Below are 17,397 nucleotides of genomic sequence, written 5' to 3'. Positions count from 1 at the left end.
AGAGCCAGCGCGCTCATAAATCAATAGGCCTACATTTTACAAAACGTCAAGTCCTGTGAGCCACCTGCAGCGTTACCACAGCGACATGGCAACCTGTCAACTGCATGACAACATGTCAACATGAACATAGCCATTGCGCAACCCTCCACCTGAGATTGGCGTTTCAGAGGCGTTTCAGTTCATTGCTCCGCTTTCTGCTCTGCCATTTGTCAGGAACCGTGCCAATCACACCTCAGCAGAGGTTCCACCCCAGTGTTAAGGTAGGTTGAGAAGTTTACAAGTTAGCTGTGACTTCTGCTGAGATTTTCATTGTGTGAAGTTGTCAGGCTGCAGCTTGTGTTTCTAACTTTAAGTATTCAGTTACTTATCTTTACTGACAGAGAGTGTGTTTTTGTCCTTTAATTGAGTAGTTAGTTATATAGTGTTTGTAGGGCTGTTATTATCCCACAGGTTTGATAACTATTTGTTATTTGTTATCAGCTTTACTCAGTAAAGCTTTACTCAGTCTTTCTGGACACCATGGTTATCAGTAAGAAGCAGCTGAAAGAATCTGCATTGCCCCCTGTGCAGGAGGCGAGAGACGCAGAGCTGGAGCAGGAGAGTTCACAGGGGGGGAGCCACCAGCTGGGAGGAATAGCCAGCAGACCAGCCAGCAGACCCCGGAAAGCTTTTAGCCGAGGGAGCATATCAAGGTGGGTCCTGTAAATGGGTTCCCCCTCCAAATTGCTCAGCTGCTTTGTGAATGGGTGAAAGAGTTTAGTGTAGTTTTCAAAATGTGTTAAGCCCCACACTTAAACACATATTTAGTAAACTTTATGCATGCTAAGAGATTATGTTTATGCATGCTAAGAGATTATGTTCATGCATGCTAAGAGATTATGTTTATGCATGCTAAGAGATTATGCATATGCATGATACGAGGCTCAGCTTGTAATTTATTTATGACATGCTGATATGCATTAAGAAACTTGGTGTCTGTCTACTGCAGGGTTGTCCAAAGCTGTCTCTTCCACTCCTGGTCTTTGTTCCAACCCTGCTCTAAATTGTTTAATTGAACCAGTTAAACCTCCATCCAGACCCTGCAGTAGTTCATTATATAATTTTACTTGTTAAACCTGGAGTGGAATGGCCCTCCAGGACCATGATTGGATACCCCTGGTCTACTGTGAAGTTAGAATATATTTTTTTTATTTTTTTTATTAATAATGCAAAATGTTTACAGCAGTCTTTAATTAATTATTTTTTTAAATTAGAAAAACAACATGTTAATTTTACAACCAGACAACTAAGTCATCTACTTCACTGTCTCTCAATGACTCTCAAACATTCAAAGCCAAAACCTTCAAAATGGTGGCCAAAATCTGGCCAATGCTTATTTCTAGCGTAACGTTCCTAAGACATATTAAGGAGCTTCCCAGAAGTGAACGTACAGTTACTGCTGCAGGCTTCCAACTAGCCTAGCTAACACCTGTCCATCTTTTCTTTAGACGGTTTCCAGACCTGACAAAGCCTGGAGGTCCGAAAGAAGGTCCGTAGGTCCGAAAGAAGAGGCAGAGGAGGACTCTCCTGCTGAGCAGGAAGGGGAAGACCCCCAGGGGGCCGAGTTGAGAGAGAGCTCCGAGGAGGAAGCTACAAACCAGGAAGAAGAATGGGACACCGACTAGATGATGGACCAATAGATGGTACGAGAATCACAGCAGACTGAATCCGGTAGACTTGTTTTACTTTGTTTACGTTTGTTTGTATGAGATATTTTTATAAATAATAAATAAAAAAAAAACATTGTTGAGAGTACAAAATCTATGGGAGACATCAGGGCAATACTGTAATCACTCCAACCATCCCCCCAAACATTTAAAATTAGACACTTTCCTATTGCCATACCAACTGCTTCAGGTTTGTGGGCTGGTTAAAGTGAACTCCATGAGCAACTTACATCGCAGTGCATTCTGGTAAGTGTAGTCCTGATTCTCTCACAGAAAAGAGATCAGTGGAAGGTACCTGAGACAGGTTAAAGGCACCAGAATGAATTGTCATGTGAGCTGAAAAGCCTGAACTGTCCCAAACTGTCCCAGTGAAAATCGAGCCATATGGTCACCCTAAGTTTACCTGGAGAGAATGCCGGGGGCTGCACTTTGGGGTGCTCAGGGGCACATGTGTCCAGCAGGCAGGCTTATGAGGGTACACCGGTATGGGCGATTAACGCATCATGATGTTTGAATCAAACCTTTTTTTTATGTCTGCTCAAGATGCAAAGCAGCCCTACTCTGCCACAGAAAAGACGCTGTATGTAGAATCCTGCAAAATCTTCAGCGTGGTCCCAGCATCATACTTCCTGTGCCATATGCATGACCAAGAGCTCAGCCTGGTGCATCATGGACTGGGACCACAGGTGCAGTCACATCATGTTTCAATGTAACCCTTTCACGTACGTCTACTTCCCATAATCGTGTTCTTAAGATTTGACAGCAGTAGTTCAGGACTTCAATAACGGATCAAAGCTGCTGTGCTTATGCCAGCCCTCGTTTGTAACGTTGCCCCCACTGCATTGCAAGCTTCTCTTTCAATGTGCTGGTGTGGGTTAAGCCCTCTCTGCACCAAATGCATTAAAAAGCTGCTAAATGGCAACAGTTTTTTCTGTTGTGCTTTTCCCATTCCAGGGTGCCAAAGCTCTTTCAGTCCCCTTGGTAACCAATACCTCCGTTCTGAACTTAAATCTGAGTGATAATTGGCTTGAAGGGGGAGGTGGAGTGGCCATTGCAGAGATGCTGAAAGAGAACTGCTACATCACACGTTTGTTTACCAGGCTCTTTCGTGTAGAAAGGAATCAGAGATTGGGGTCCCAGTGTTTTATTTTGAAGCATTTGTTTTCCATCTGTGCTGTGTTCATTATTAATATATATATATATATATATATATATATATATATATATATATATATATATATATATATATATATATATATATATATATATATATATATATACATGTATGTTACTAAAATACATTCCCCACCAAAGCTTTCAATATTACATTAGAGTTGTAGGTCTCACAAAAAAACGAATAACCTGTGACCTACATCCACTGTCTGTACATGTAAAAATACACACAGTATATCCTAAGACAATACCTCATGGTAAAGAATACTGTAACTAAGCTTCATCACAGAAATGTAAATGTGCCGTATGGAAAGACAGAGGGACTTGTGTAATAACTGTGCTGAAGTGTTGTTTTTGATGAGAATCTTCGATGGTTTGCAGTTCTAATGTCAGCCTCAGTGGGGCAGTACAGCAGTGCAACCTTTTCACTCCCAGTCATTTTCTAAACGCTAACCCTCCAATATGCTTTACGCAATTTGCAGGAATCGACTTGTCAGACAGCAAGCTGGGATTAGTAGGTGCCCAGGCTATTTCTGCCATGCTGAAGGAGAACGTTACCCTGGTGGATATTAACCTGTGTGGGAATGAGTTTGATGATCATGCTGCCACACCCCTGGCTGAGGTTTTCATGAGCAACAACAAAGTGCAGTCCATGGACTTGAGCCACAACCTGATAGGAGAGGGAGAAGGTGCAGCTGAGCAGCGCCTCCTATAGGTCTCTTCACTACCTGAATCAGTTACTTTGTCTGGAAGGGTAGACTGCTTTTATATGTTAGCGGTTTGAAAATGTTTTAAAGCTGTTAATGGTTAATCACTGAAACATTCAACAACTATGAAACGATTAGAAGGAAAAAAAGAAGATACAGAACTTTTAGAATAGAATGGAACTGTGTTGAATATAAATGGCATAGCTTTGCTATTTAATTGATTTAATTGTAACTTCTGCACATCTACATCAATCGTCAGAATGAGAACATTGGCGTGAGACTGCTGAGGTGTAAAGCAACACACAGAGAGGCAGGAATTTAATTGAATTTTCAGCCATGTAAATGAACTGCGGTTTATATTATACGAGCTTTCTTAAATGGCTTTTCCATGTATGTCACTGCAGATCTTAGTGGATATGTGCTGCAAGTCACAAGTTTATTTTAACCAAACTATGGCTCAGCCATTTACATTTAAGAGTCAGACCCAAGCATGTGTTCAGGTCATTGACAAATTGCAACCCAATTATGTGAAAAGCAATACAATGCTATAAACTGTGCACAAGTGCATTTAATGATTGATGGATGAACGTGTATACATATCTAATCATTCAGTTCTGTACCAGTGCCTGGTGAATGGCGTGTTGCGTGTCATCTTTTAAATGTCATGTATTCTTTCTGTGTGACTGCACATTGCATTAATGCACAGTGGAGCAGGAGAACCTACGCAATCAGCAAGCTTTGCCCTCTGTCTAAATGAAATCATTATGACTGGCTGGCTGACTTTTTCAAATGAAAGATAAGCTAAAGAAAAAAAACAGTTGTACATTGAGTCATATAAACAAAGCATGAGTAACAATACACAAGGACCTGGTCTAGACCGATTGCAGTTTTGTGTATAGAGGGCAAGTTATCATTAACACGTCTACAATTGAAGGGATTGCTGTTTTTCAGAGTATACCTTTTCAAAATTCAACAAAAAGCAAATCAAGTTTAGTAAAGCAAACTGAAAGCACGGTAAAGCATGAACACACACAATGAAGTGCAGAGAGGTATGGTAGAGACTGCTCATGAAAACCATCAGAACCTGTGCTAAATGCACAGCACGGGCATGGTACACTTGTATACCGGTATTAACAGGTCTGTTCTGTTTACAGGGGATGTCTTGGGCAATGCCATTGCTGAAACCACTGGGATGAAGGAGCTCAACCTGAGCTGGAGCTGCTTTCGTGAAATGGGATCCATACCTATAGCAAAAGGCCTTGGGGTAACACTGCTTAAACCAAATAGTTTTTCATCCCCTGTAATTCACTCTCACACCCACTCTCAGTTGTGTGAAAATGTGCTCTAACTGCAAGAACTTGGCTTCACATGAAGAAACCTGTTTTTTTGCATGTCCATGACTAATCCATGAAGGGAGGAAGTGAGTATGCACAGCTATGAAACCTGCTGTGGTACGGACATGCTATGACAGCTCCCTTTCATGACACAAGGGGACGCACACTCTCTCCTCTCCATTACCTACAATTGCTTCCTGCCATGATTCATTGCCTTGTGACGCATGCCTTTTTTTTTTGGACTAGGCAAACATATTCCTTCGAGCGGTGGACTTGTCACACAGTGGGTTTGGAAAGACTGGAGCTGCTACCCTGGGAGAAGCTGTGAAAGTAAACAACGCGCTTGAGCATCAGGTAACTCCTGCAGCCTGGCCCTCAGACTGCACTAAACTGTGCTAAAAGCATAGCAACCAGTAGCATGGCAGACTTAAAAATGAGTCTGCAAAAACTCCCTGCCGTGATCGGTCATCCGATGACCAGGCAGACGAACACAGGAGTTGTGCAATAAATTTGGTTCTGCATTGGCTGGTGTACTTTTACTTTTCAAACAACAACACAACATAAACAAATCTACTGGCTGTCGGTTCAGGAGTTTCATAAACTTTAACCCAGGACAAAGTGCACACAAACATCCACTCTGCTGCTGTCCTAGGCTGATGTGGGTATCTCCCAGGCAGCACCTCCTTTATACACACGGCCAGTCTAAATGGGCAATTGTCCACTTTAGCCTGACCACTTCACAGTTTTTTAGGGTGTTTTGGCCCTCAAAAGGACCAAAGTTAAGTTATATATACTTCACTGTTCTATTTCAGTGATTTATATTAATAAAAACAAATTGAAAAACATCACTGAAGACTTGCCCGCACATTTTGCATGAAGATTAACACTGCTGGACACCTGCTGGCACTGCAGAGATCAAATCACGCTGCCACTCGTTAACTGCATGGTCTTCATCACATTTTCACCTTTACACATGGGCCAGCTAGGGAGCAGAGAGACACTTCCACAGATAATACTGAGCCTGAGGTGGGATTCAGGTGATTACCAAGGGCACGGTTAGGTATTGCAGCACCTGTAACCTCATGGCATTAGTGTAATGTGGAACTGAGTCAGGCAGTATTGGGACTCGGTACTTTTTTCTTTTAATTAGTTAAGTGTCTTTACTGTTAACTGTATGCATTGGTCATATAACTGTCACAAACATCTGTTTATTAACTTTCACCAACTCACACCAGTGTGCAGCTTTCCATGCCATGCCTGCTGGCTTCATCAGCCAGGAATGTGCACTGCTAAAGTGTCATTGCTGTATTTAACCTTCAGATTGCTAACATATATATATATATATATATATATATATATATATATATATATATATATATATATATATATATATATATATATATATTTCACCCTACAGTGCTTAGCTACACAAAGCCATGTCATTGATCTTACCTTGCATGCTGTGTTATTCACTGCTTGTCTCAGGTTATGGGATGTGGTGTGTGAATCAGACTAATAATTTATAGCAATGTGGATGTTCTTGTAAAATCAACAGGTTTGTTGAGTAGCTGGTAATAGTTGTGTCATGCTGTGCCTGTCTCTGGGATTCCCAGATTGCTGAAATCCTGGAGTTATCCCACAATGCGTGAGTCCAGGAACACAGCGATTGGAAGGAAATTTGTCTCCTGTTAGTCCATTAATCAGCACTGACTAGCTCACAGCTCCAGATATGAATCTGTTATTGTAATTTTTTCCTTGTTACTGTGAATAGAAAGTTATTTGTGTTGTCCTGGGTAAATATGAGACCTCAAACAACTGGTTAAAAATATTCCAGCTTGTCTCATGTTTACTGTGTATGACACCTATCAAAATTAGATTGATTGTATTTACAGTATAATCGTAAATCTCGAAACACTACTCACTTCTAAATCTTTTGCACTCATTTTTGTATTACTTTATTATAAATACATGTTAATTTGGATTCATATGTTGTTTTTTTCTGACTTTATGTAAATGAAAAGACACACATTTGCCCGTTTTCCCATTGGAAATAGTGATATTTTGAAATATCACTGTCCTGGTCACAAAAGCAAAGTTTGTGGGGAATAATAGCCATTTTCTATACTTTTGAGGCATAAGCAATTAGGAAATAACACTTACTACCCAGGAACAAAAATTGTGTTACATAGTGTTGTTTATGAATGATGCACTTTTCCTGTGTAATAGTAGTAAATCACTGTAAATTAAATAACCAAATGATCCCACCCTGTAACTATCCAGTCCTTATTGAAGTAGTGCATTAACAGTGCTTTTAAGCACTAGTAGTGAATGCCTTGGGTTAACCAATACCGCACTGCGTGCAGTCATAGCTGTGCAGAAAGCTACTCCTGTCGCTTGTTATTATTGCAAGGATCGCGTCACAAAAGCGTGAGTAACCTTTGAGCAGGAACTAAACACAGGGTTACAGTGACCGTGTGAAAATACACAGGGAACGCTGCTCGACAATTAATAAAAAATAAAACACAGAAAGACTATAAAAGAAAGATTCTCGTTTATAATCTGTGCAAGATGGCAGCGGCGACATGGTCTCTAAAGATATCAAAGCCCCAGCAGTTACTGCTGTGCAGGTATAAATTGGGATCGGTGATCTACAGCAGGTAAATACGTAGGCTAATATATTATGAGACAATACGTGCTCTTTAAAAAAATATTTTGAAATGAATAAATATTAAATATGATCTAATCTGTTGCTTACATACTTACCGTTCAACAGAGGTGCGTGGTGTAGACCCTTAAATTAAAGACAAAATCGATAAGGGTATGTGCAGGTTTTCAGAATAGACACAAAAACTAGAACCAGCAAAAAATAAAATGTTGCTGCAAGAGTCTGCGAGACTGTGGTTCTGAATGGTAAAGCTCTGGTGAGAATTTGTAGTTATTTAAATCAGATTAATCAATTGTTTTTCAGTTGTTATTATTTTTTTTTATTAATAACATAATGGAAACACCTACGCGTTAGAATGTGGTACGCGTACCAAAACATGACTGGTGTAATATCAGAAAGTGGTACACTGTCAAATTTTGGTACAGGTGCAATGAATTGCGATCTGATGGGTGTCAAACACAGGTGCATTTACCATTACTTACACATTCTTTTATTTGCAAACTTAAACTGGAAACGGAGACAGTGACGATGAGCAAGACAGAATGAGAAGTCCACTGCAAAGTTGCACAAGTAAAAAATGTACAAGACTCAAAATATTGCATATGATAAATATTTGCATACTATTTACTTATTGCTGGGAAAATATGATAAATTACATTAAAAATGTAAGAGACTGGAAAATATGATCCAAAATATGTAAACAGCATACCGTACCAGATTTGAATGGGCACTTCCCTGCTTTCTTAATTGTGTACCACTTTTTAGCGCGTACCTGAAAATAACACCACCCTGGTATTGAGGAAATGGGCCGCTGTGCTTCACTATGTTGAAATAATTCCCCTGACAACTGAACGAGCCACATGATTTCAAAGGGAAATAATAATAATCACAGTGCTTCACTGCCGAAACAGCATGGTCTTTTATGCATTTATAAACTGCCAGCACATCAGTATTTAGACAAGGCACATCTTGTATGTACTGTACACGCAAGCATTTGATTCATTTTGCATACCCAATTTGCCTATACTGAGAACACAGTATTTCACAATCAAAGTGACGCAATAATGACACAATAACAGTAAGCATTCAGGTAAAGTCCATTGCAATACAACATACAGTTTTGTGGCGATTTGCTCTTCTACTAAAAAAAAAATATATATATCTCTATTTTGACTGCAATGGTAAAACAGTGCTGTGTATTCTGATGCCAGCAGAGGTTGTGCCAGTAAGAGCAAGAAGGGCTGGCTCCAGTCTCTGTTTGTGCACAAGGTGGACCCCAGAAAAGATGCCCACTCCAATCTTCTGTCAAAAAAAGAGACCAGCAACCTCTACAAGATACAGTGTGAGTAGAGAGCACTGCACAGACAGGAGCCCACTCTGCGTGTGCACAGCTTTATAGATTACTGTTTGATTATAATGGGATTTCAGTACAGTGTGAGTAGAGAGCATCTCACTGCACAGACAGGAGCCCACTCTGCGTGTGCACAGCTTTATAGATTACTCTGATTATAATGGGATTACAGATTAACCTGCTGATTTGTAAGTGAAAATGTGAAGAGGACAGGTGAGAGGTGTTTTGTACAGTAGTTAGGGCTCTGGCATGGTGATAATGATGTTTCCAGTTCACCTCCACCACAGGCTTGTGCTCCAGGCACTTCACAAAGCCTCCTTGTCTCTTGCTAGTTATCTAACCTGTTTTTTTTCTTCTATTTGATAAGCCATGGTTCATACTTTAATTAAATGACAATGCCTCTGTTTATCTGCGGGCCTAGCTAGGGGCGTGTGTCACAAAGCAGACAGGCAGTGTGTTGGCTTGTGTCTATGTGCTTGTGGGTTTGTGCAGGGTTATATTGTGCAAGCCTGACGCTGTACTTTACTCTTTCAGTCCATAATGTGAAGCCAGAGTGCCTGCAAGAATACAACAGCTTATCGTAAGTAACCAGTCTGACTCCAGACACTTTTGTAGGGTCCGTCTTCTTCTTAAAAATAATCAGCCAGTCTTCTTCAGGTAAGTTTTAATCAAAAGAGTTTTATTCAGGAGCAAAGCAAATCCAAAGACAGCACAGGATGCAGACGCAACAGCACTGCAAGCAAATGTACAGGTCTCTGCAGGTGGACCCCGAGCAACAGAATAGCTGTTACAAGCATTAATATACGTGCCAAACACCTGCCCACTGAGAGTGGACCTCCAGCTAGAGGGAGTGGAAATCCTCTACTTTCACCAATGAACAGAGCGAGCCCTTTCACAGGAGGTGTGATAGCAGGTGTTTCGTGATGCTTACCTAACGTTACAGCACGTCACTTTTAGCAGAAGTAGGTGGTTTTAGAATCAGTTTTAAGGCTGCTACCAACCAGATGTGGCAAGCGAGACTTTGCAGTGCTGTGACAAAATGAATAGAACCTATACTTTGATAAGTATCTTTCACACCACAGGCGACGCGACAGGCGATGCAGGAGCGGCACTGGATTGAATACACAGGATTATTTTTGGTGATTTGTTGCATGTCAGCTAGGGCATTGATCAATCAGAGAACATCTTCAATGTACGCGGTCCATCAGCTCACTGGACCAAAATGACGGTGGAAAAAATCATCCTTGCTATGCAGAAATACCCAGAGCTTTATGACAAAGGTCATCGCAGCTACAAAGATACAGAGATGAAAGATAATATGTGGGAGTCCATTTCGAAGGAAGTGGATATTCCAGGCACCGTATGTATGATTTATTGCCATGTATGTTGAAATACCGTCAGAGAAGACACTCACACTTTCCACATCAGGTTGACGAATATGTACCGGTCTTGATCGTAGCTTTGTCAATAGCAATTTTGAACAGTTGTATAGATCTGGCAGTTTTCAAACCTGCCACATCGCCTGTGTCGCGTCTGGTGTGTATGGTCATGTCGTTGCGAAAGTTTTTGTCACCCAATTAAAAAGGCCAGGAAAGTCTCACATCTTTACTGTTATTACAATTTATATAAAACCTTGCACTTTGTACTGTACCATTACCAGGATGTGAAGTGAAACAAGCCCAGGGTCACAATCTCAATGTAATATTTCCCTTGATTAACCTGCGCTGTGCTTGTGTTTGCAGGGCGGAGGTTCAGAGCAGGCTGCACAGTGACCAGGACTATCCCTGTGAGATTGTGGGCAGCTGGAACACCTGGTACGGGGAACAAGACCAGGCTGGTGAGCGCACTTCACAAACTCAGCTGTAGGGGGCAGACAAGAGCAGTATCCTGAAATCATAGCAATATAGGCTATATGCACTCTAGAAACACCATGATTTAAAATAATAATAATAATAATAAAATAATAATAATAATAATAATAATAATAATAATAATTGTTATTATTATATTATTATTATTAAAAGGCATTGTTTAATTATAATATTTTTTCACATCATTAGTATCTTATAAAAGTTCCCCACAGTAATTATACTCTAGTTTACAGTGGTTTGTCATGTTTTTTATATGCATTACATACCTGTCTGGGATTCACCATGCTTTCACAATGCTTTATCACACTTTGCTATGCTTCTACTGTGGGAAACTTTTATTGGGGTTCCCTTGAGTTTGGATGGCACGATAGTGACCCCTGTTGTTTTCTTGTTGCAGTGCACCTGTGGCGATACTCTGGGGGTTACCCAGCCTTGACCAAGTCTTTAAACATGCTTCAGCACGATAAGGTACGAAACAGGGAGAGCTGTGTTCACTGAAGCATCTATCAGACCTCCTGCTGCTTTGTTTGAGGGGGTTGAGGGTTAGGGGTTCTCCGTTTAATAGGTATGGACTGGAACTTCATAGTTTGCGATTCTGCTAGTTTTATTGTGCTAATGTGATTTGTTTTAAAGTACTTTGCTCTTGTTAAATAACACTGACAAACTGAAGATGGCAATATTAGGGAGCTGTAATTTATTACCGCGCGTCAAGCCCATTGTCCTGGCAACAGCCTCCATGTGCTTGAGGAATGTGTAGGGCTTGTATCACATCCTCCAGCAAGTTTACACAGAGCTTTTTACCTCCATGAGCCCGGTCCAGCAGGAATCACTTGCACAGCATTGGTGTCATCTTCACCAGCAGCTTACTTAACTGCTCTCTGTCTGTCTGTCTGTCTGTGTCTGTCTGTCTCTCTTTCTCTGTCTGTCTGTCTCTCTCTCAGGAGTACACAGAGTTTCGGAAGGAGAGGAGTAAGATGCTGATCTCGCGCAGAAACCAGCTGCTCCTGGAGTTCAGTTTCTGGAACGAGCCTCTGCCCAGGGCAGGGCCTAATATCTACGAGCTGCGAACCTACAGACTAAAGGTAGAGCCTCTCATATAACTAGGCATGTGCAGGGAGGAGGTGCAACACCAGCCATATCAGAGGGCCAGCTATCAACTAAAGCACACGTTGATGCACAGCTGTATTCTATGATTCTCTCTGTCATTGCATTATAGGTGTGTGAAAATATAAGAGGTGCCATTTCCCTTACAGATGGTTATTGGGGATGCATGTGGTTTTGTTTGCATGGGTGAATTCAAGGTTTGTTTCAGCTAAATGTACTTCTGTTAAGAAAAAGCCATGTTGATATTTTGTTGATCTTCTTAAAAAAAAATCACATGCCAGAGGGTAACTTACAAGAGCTCGCTCCCACAGATCTGAGCCTGCAATTTAAACAGATTGCAGATAAATCTCTGAAACCATGTTCTCGTTTGTGTCCTCTGTGCCAGCAGTGCTGGATGTCAGTGTTACCAGTGCTGTTGCTTTAGGGCCCACCCTGGTGTCCTCAGCTCATCACGTTTCATGCTATTCTTACAAATTTGTATTTGTTTTCCAGCCAGGCACCATGATTGAGTGGGGGAACAACTGGTAAGTGTCAGTATCAGGTACCTGTACAGCAGGGGTGGGGTAAAGAAAACACTGCAGAGCAATTCACTCGCTTCACTTTTGAATGGTAAATGAGCCCAATCAACACCAGTGACCCTCACCTGCTTGTCAGCACCTTGTTTCTGTGGAGAGCTCGGTGTGAATAATGGAATAATGGGTTTGTGCAGCACTAGTGGGAGTGCTGGATGTTGAATATTCTCCCGCTTTCGATAGGGCTCGGGCGATCCAGCATCGGCAGGAGAACGAGGAGGCCGTGGGCGGTTTCTTTACCCAGATAGGAGATCTCTACGTGGTTCATCATCTGTGGGGTGAGCGAGCTGAACTCTCCTTTCAGTGCAGTCCCTTATAAAAGCATAGCACAGTGCAATAAAGCAGAGTGAAAGCATTGTAAAGAATAAAGAGGTACGGTAAAGCATAGTAAGGAACATGGCAAACCAGAGTACGCTATGGAAAATGCAGAGTATAACCATAGGGAAAGCATGGCGCAAAACTGCAAAAAGTGCAGTGCAAAAATACCCTTTTTAAACTTGTATAAGGGTTTGGCCATTTCAAAACTCAGAGAGAGTTTACATTATGCTAATATGCTGTTCTAGTTTTAATATTGATAATTTCGTGTTTTTTTTTTCAGCCTACAAAGATTTGCAGTCTAGAGCAGAGACAAGAAATTCTGCTTGGCTTAAACCCGGCTGGGATGAAAATGTGTACTACACAGGTAACGACACAGATGCTCCCTCACTCTCCATACTGTCTCACTGTGACCGGAAACCTTTCCATTCTCTGTCTCAGAGGGCCTTCCTTGGTTAAGGAAAAACTGACTCTTAAATAACTTTTGGGTTAAAACTTTGTGAAATGTACTGTTTGAAAATTTACATTTTGTATTTTTATTTTCTTTCTCTGTTGTCCTGCAGTGCCCCTGATTCGGAGCATGGAATCTAGAATCATGATCCCTCTGAAGAACTCCCCTCTGCAGTAACAACAGCAGACCCTGGCTCTATACATTCCACTGTGTCATTCTAATCAAACACGAACCCCGCCCCCAGACCGGCTCTATACATTCCACTGCGTCATTCTAATCAAACACAAACCCTGCCCCCAGACCGGCTCTATACATTCCACTGCGTCATTCTAATCAAACACAAACCCCGCCCCCAGACCGGCTCCACACATTCCACTGTGTCATTCTAATCAAACACAAACCCTGCCCCCAGACCGGCTCCACACATTCCACTGTGTCATTCTAATCAAACACAAACCCCGCCCCCAGACCGGCTCCACACATTCCACTGCGTCATTCTAATCAAACACAAACCCCGCCCCCAGACCTGGCTCTATACATTCCACTGCGTCATTCTAATCAAACACGAACCCCACCCCCAGACCCTGGCTCTATACATTCCACTGCGTCATTCTAATCAAACACAAACCCCGCCCCCAGACCGGCTCCACACATTCCACTGCGTCATTCTAATCAAACACGAACCCCACCCCCAGACCGGCTCCACACATTCCACTGCGTCATTCTAATCAAACACAAACCCTGCCCCCAGACCGGCTCTATACATTCCACTGCGTCATTCTAATCAAACACAAACCCCGCCCCCAGACCGGCTCTATACATTCCACTGCGTCATTCTAATCAAACACAAACCCCGCCCCCAGACCGGCTCCACACATTCCACTGCGTCATTCTAATCAAACACGAACCCCACCCCCAGACCCTGGCTCTATACATTCCACTGCGTCATTCTAATCAAACACAAACCCCACCCCCAGACCGGCTCCACACATTCCACTGCGTCATTCTAATCAAACACAAACCCCGCCCCCAGACCTGGCTCCACACATTCCACTGTGTCATTCTAATCAAACACAAACCCCGCCCCCAGACCGGCTCCACACATTCCACTGCGTCATTCTAATCAAACACGAACCCCGCCCCCAGACCGGCTCCACACATTCCACTGTGTCATTCTAATCAAACACAAACCCCGCCCCCAGACTGGCTCTATACATTCCACTGTGTCATTCTAATCAAACACAAACCCCACCCCCAGACCCTGGCTCTATACATTCCACTGCGTCATTCTAATCAAACACGAACCCCACCCCCAGACCCTGGCTCTATACATTCCACTGCGTCATTCTAATCAAACACGAACCCCACCCCCAGACCCTGGCTCTATACATTCCACTGTGTCATTCTAATCAAACACAAACCCCGCCCCCAGACCTGGCTCTATACATTCCACTGCGTCATTCTAATCAAACACGAACCCCGCCCCCAGACCTGGCTCTATACATTCCACTGTGTCATTCTAATCAAACACAAACCCCGCCCCCAGACCTGGCTCTATACATTCCACTGCGTCATTCTAATCAAACACAAACCCCACCCCCAGACCCTGGCTCTATACATTCCACTGCGTCATTCTAATCAAACACAAACCCCACCCCCAGACCGGCTCCACACATTCCACTGCGTCATTCTAATCAAACACGAACCCCACCCCCAGACCCTGGCTCTATACATTCCACTGCGTCATTCTAATCAAACACAAACCCCACCCCCAGACCGGCTCCACACATTCCACTGCGTCATTCTAATCAAACACAAACCCCGCCCCCAGACCGGCTCCACACATTCCACTGCGTCATTCTAATCAAACACAAACCCCACCCCCAGACTGGCTCTATACATTCCACTGTGTCATTCTAATCAAACACAAACCCCACCCCCAGACCGGCTCCACACATTCCACTGTGTCATTCTAATCAAACACAAACCCCGCCCCCAGACCGGCTCCACACATTCCACTGCGTCATTCTAATCAAACACAAACCCCACCCCCAGACTGGCTCTATACATTCCACTGTGTCATTCTAATCAAACACAAACCCCGCCCCCAGACTGGCTCCACACATTCCACTGTGTCATTCTAATCAAACACAAACCCCGCCCCCAGACCCTGGCTCTATACATTCCACTGCGTCATTCTAATCAAACACAAACCCCGCCCCCAGACTGGCTCCACACATTCCACTGTGTCATTCTAATCAAACACGAACCCCACCCCCAGACCGGCTCCACACATTCCACTGTGTCATTCTAATCAAACACGAACCCCGCCCCCAGACCTGGCTCTATACATTCCACTGTGTCATTCTAATCAAACACAAACCCCGCCCCCAGACCGGCTCCACACATTCCACTGCGTCATTCTAATCAAACACAAACCCCGCCCCCAGACCGGCTCCACACATTCCACTGCGTCATTCTAATCAAACACGAACCCCACCCCCAGACCGGCTCCACACATTCCACTGTGTCATTCTAATCAAACACAAACCCCGCCCCCAGACCGGCTCCACACATTCCACTGTGTCATTCTAATCAAACACAAACCCCGCCCCCAGACCCTGGCTCTATACATTCCACTGCGTCATTCTAATCAAACACAAACCCCGCCCCCAGACCCTGGCTCTATACATTCCACTGTGTCATTCTAATCAAACACAAACCCCGCCCCCAGACCTGGCTCTATACATTCCACTGTGTCATTCTAATCAAACACGAACCCCACCCCCAGACCGGCTCCACACATTCCACTGTGTCATTCTAATCAAACACAAACCCCGCCCCCAGACCGGCTCCACACATTCCACTGCGTCATTCTAATCAAACACAAACCCCGCCCCCAGACCGGCTCCACACATTCCACTGCGTCATTCTAATCAAACACAAACCCCACCCCCAGACCGGCTCCCATACTTACAACTACCACATGGGTGTATGTTTTAAAGACTTGGTGAAATGCCACAGCTAGCTGCTCATCTCAGATTCTCTGTGTTGTCTTAGATAAAACAGATTATCCCACAGGTGCTAATGTGAAATGTCTATAAATCCACGACGTGTTAAAGTATTTTAGTTGCGGGGGTCTCCGTGTGGCTCACCTGGTAGAGACACAGTCTCGTGGTGTGCAGGGTGAGTCACACAGCGCAGGTTTGCGTCCTGGGCCAGTCTTTGCTGGGGACTCTGAAGGGAGCGTCGCATCGGCCCAGACGCTCCTGTGAGTTACGACGGTAAAACCGGCAGGGACTGTTTCTCCTCATCGCTCTGCAGCGGACCCTGCTGGCCAGGCACCCAGTGAGCTCAGAGCGGACAACTGGAGGGCTGGCCTTTGTCCTCGAGAGACCGGTAGCTTTCTGACATCTGCTGTAGAGTTCCTGGGTGAAAAAGGAAGCTGGCTTGGTTGTAGGATTGGAGGAGCCATGTGGAGAATTGCTGCAGTGAGGAGAAAAGTGATTGGGCATTCCAAATTGGGAGACAATCAGGGGAGCAATTATTGGACACTCTAAAATTCTATATATCAATCTTAGTTGCAGTTAAACGGCCACATCAGGAGATTGTGACATTACAGCTGTGTTTAGCAGATGTTAATTGTGAAACACAAAATGTTGGGTAACCTAAAAATACCACTTGTGTGAAAGGCTGTAATTTACTCTGGACTTTGCCTCTTGTAGGCTTTATCAACTTTCCTTAATTTTGGAGTAAAAACACCAATCACATTCAGAGACTTTTTTGTTGTTTTGTTTTAGCGATATAATTGATAGGATTTTGAATAGTGTTTTTAGCACGACTGTCTTTGCCAGCTTGACCACAGAACCAGTACCGAGAAGTGATGCAAGGCAGCCCGTCTCTGTGATCATTCCCTTTGGAGAGCTGCCAGTTCAAACAGATCTCTGAAGATGGGTGTGTGTGTGAGGGCTGAATCCAGGTTACAGGGGGGTAAACAGCAGCAGTTACATAGTAACAAAATGAGCTAAACTTTAATCAAATGTGAGACACTCTACTGCCCAAGCTGGCAGCTTATCAGCATTACAGGTAATTACTCTCAGTTTGTCTCTAAGGAGAGGAACCGTGGAGTTAATCAGTCAGTGTGTGAA

At 43.3% G+C, this 17,397-nt stretch overlaps 2 protein-coding genes across 4 annotated transcripts; both read left to right on the top strand.

Annotated features, from left to right (window-relative positions):
• The first annotated feature begins 1,648 nt into the window (after positions 1–1,648).
• On the top strand, positions 1,649–6,569 carry LOC121297063 (leucine-rich repeat-containing protein 74B-like). The gene is made up of 7 exons (XM_041223073.1): positions 1,649–1,682; positions 2,250–2,392; positions 2,661–2,793; positions 3,362–3,568; positions 4,741–4,850; positions 5,167–5,274; positions 6,534–6,569. The coding sequence occupies exons 1-7, from the start codon at positions 1,649–1,651 to the stop codon at positions 6,567–6,569; spliced, it is 771 nt and encodes a 256-aa protein (XP_041079007.1).
• A 787-nt stretch (positions 6,570–7,356) lies between these two features.
• LOC121297329 (protein NipSnap homolog 1-like) lies at positions 7,357–13,650 on the top strand. 3 transcript variants are annotated; one of them, XM_041223588.1, is made up of 11 exons: positions 7,357–7,577; positions 8,797–8,927; positions 9,471–9,516; positions 10,679–10,773; positions 11,205–11,275; positions 11,749–11,889; positions 12,404–12,435; positions 12,667–12,761; positions 13,082–13,165; positions 13,362–13,450; positions 13,563–13,643. In XM_041223588.1, the coding sequence occupies exons 1-10, from the start codon at positions 7,489–7,491 to the stop codon at positions 13,424–13,426; spliced, it is 849 nt and encodes a 282-aa protein (XP_041079522.1). In that variant the 5' UTR covers positions 7,357–7,488; the 3' UTR covers positions 13,427–13,450; positions 13,563–13,643. The 3 variants fall into 3 exon arrangements, with proteins under 3 accessions (XP_041079522.1, XP_041079523.1, XP_041079521.1); XM_041223589.1 differs by having other exon boundaries at positions 8,800–8,927; positions 13,362–13,650; XM_041223587.1 differs by having other exon boundaries at positions 13,362–13,650.
• The last annotated feature ends 3,747 nt before the right edge of the window (positions 13,651–17,397 follow it).

The sequence above is a fragment of the Polyodon spathula genome, chromosome 22 (genome assembly GCF_017654505.1).
Source record: "Polyodon spathula isolate WHYD16114869_AA chromosome 22, ASM1765450v1, whole genome shotgun sequence".
NCBI lineage: Eukaryota > Metazoa > Chordata > Actinopteri > Acipenseriformes > Polyodontidae > Polyodon > Polyodon spathula.
The sequence above is the reverse complement of the archived record's forward strand: the minus strand, read 5'-3'. Positions and strand labels throughout refer to the sequence as shown.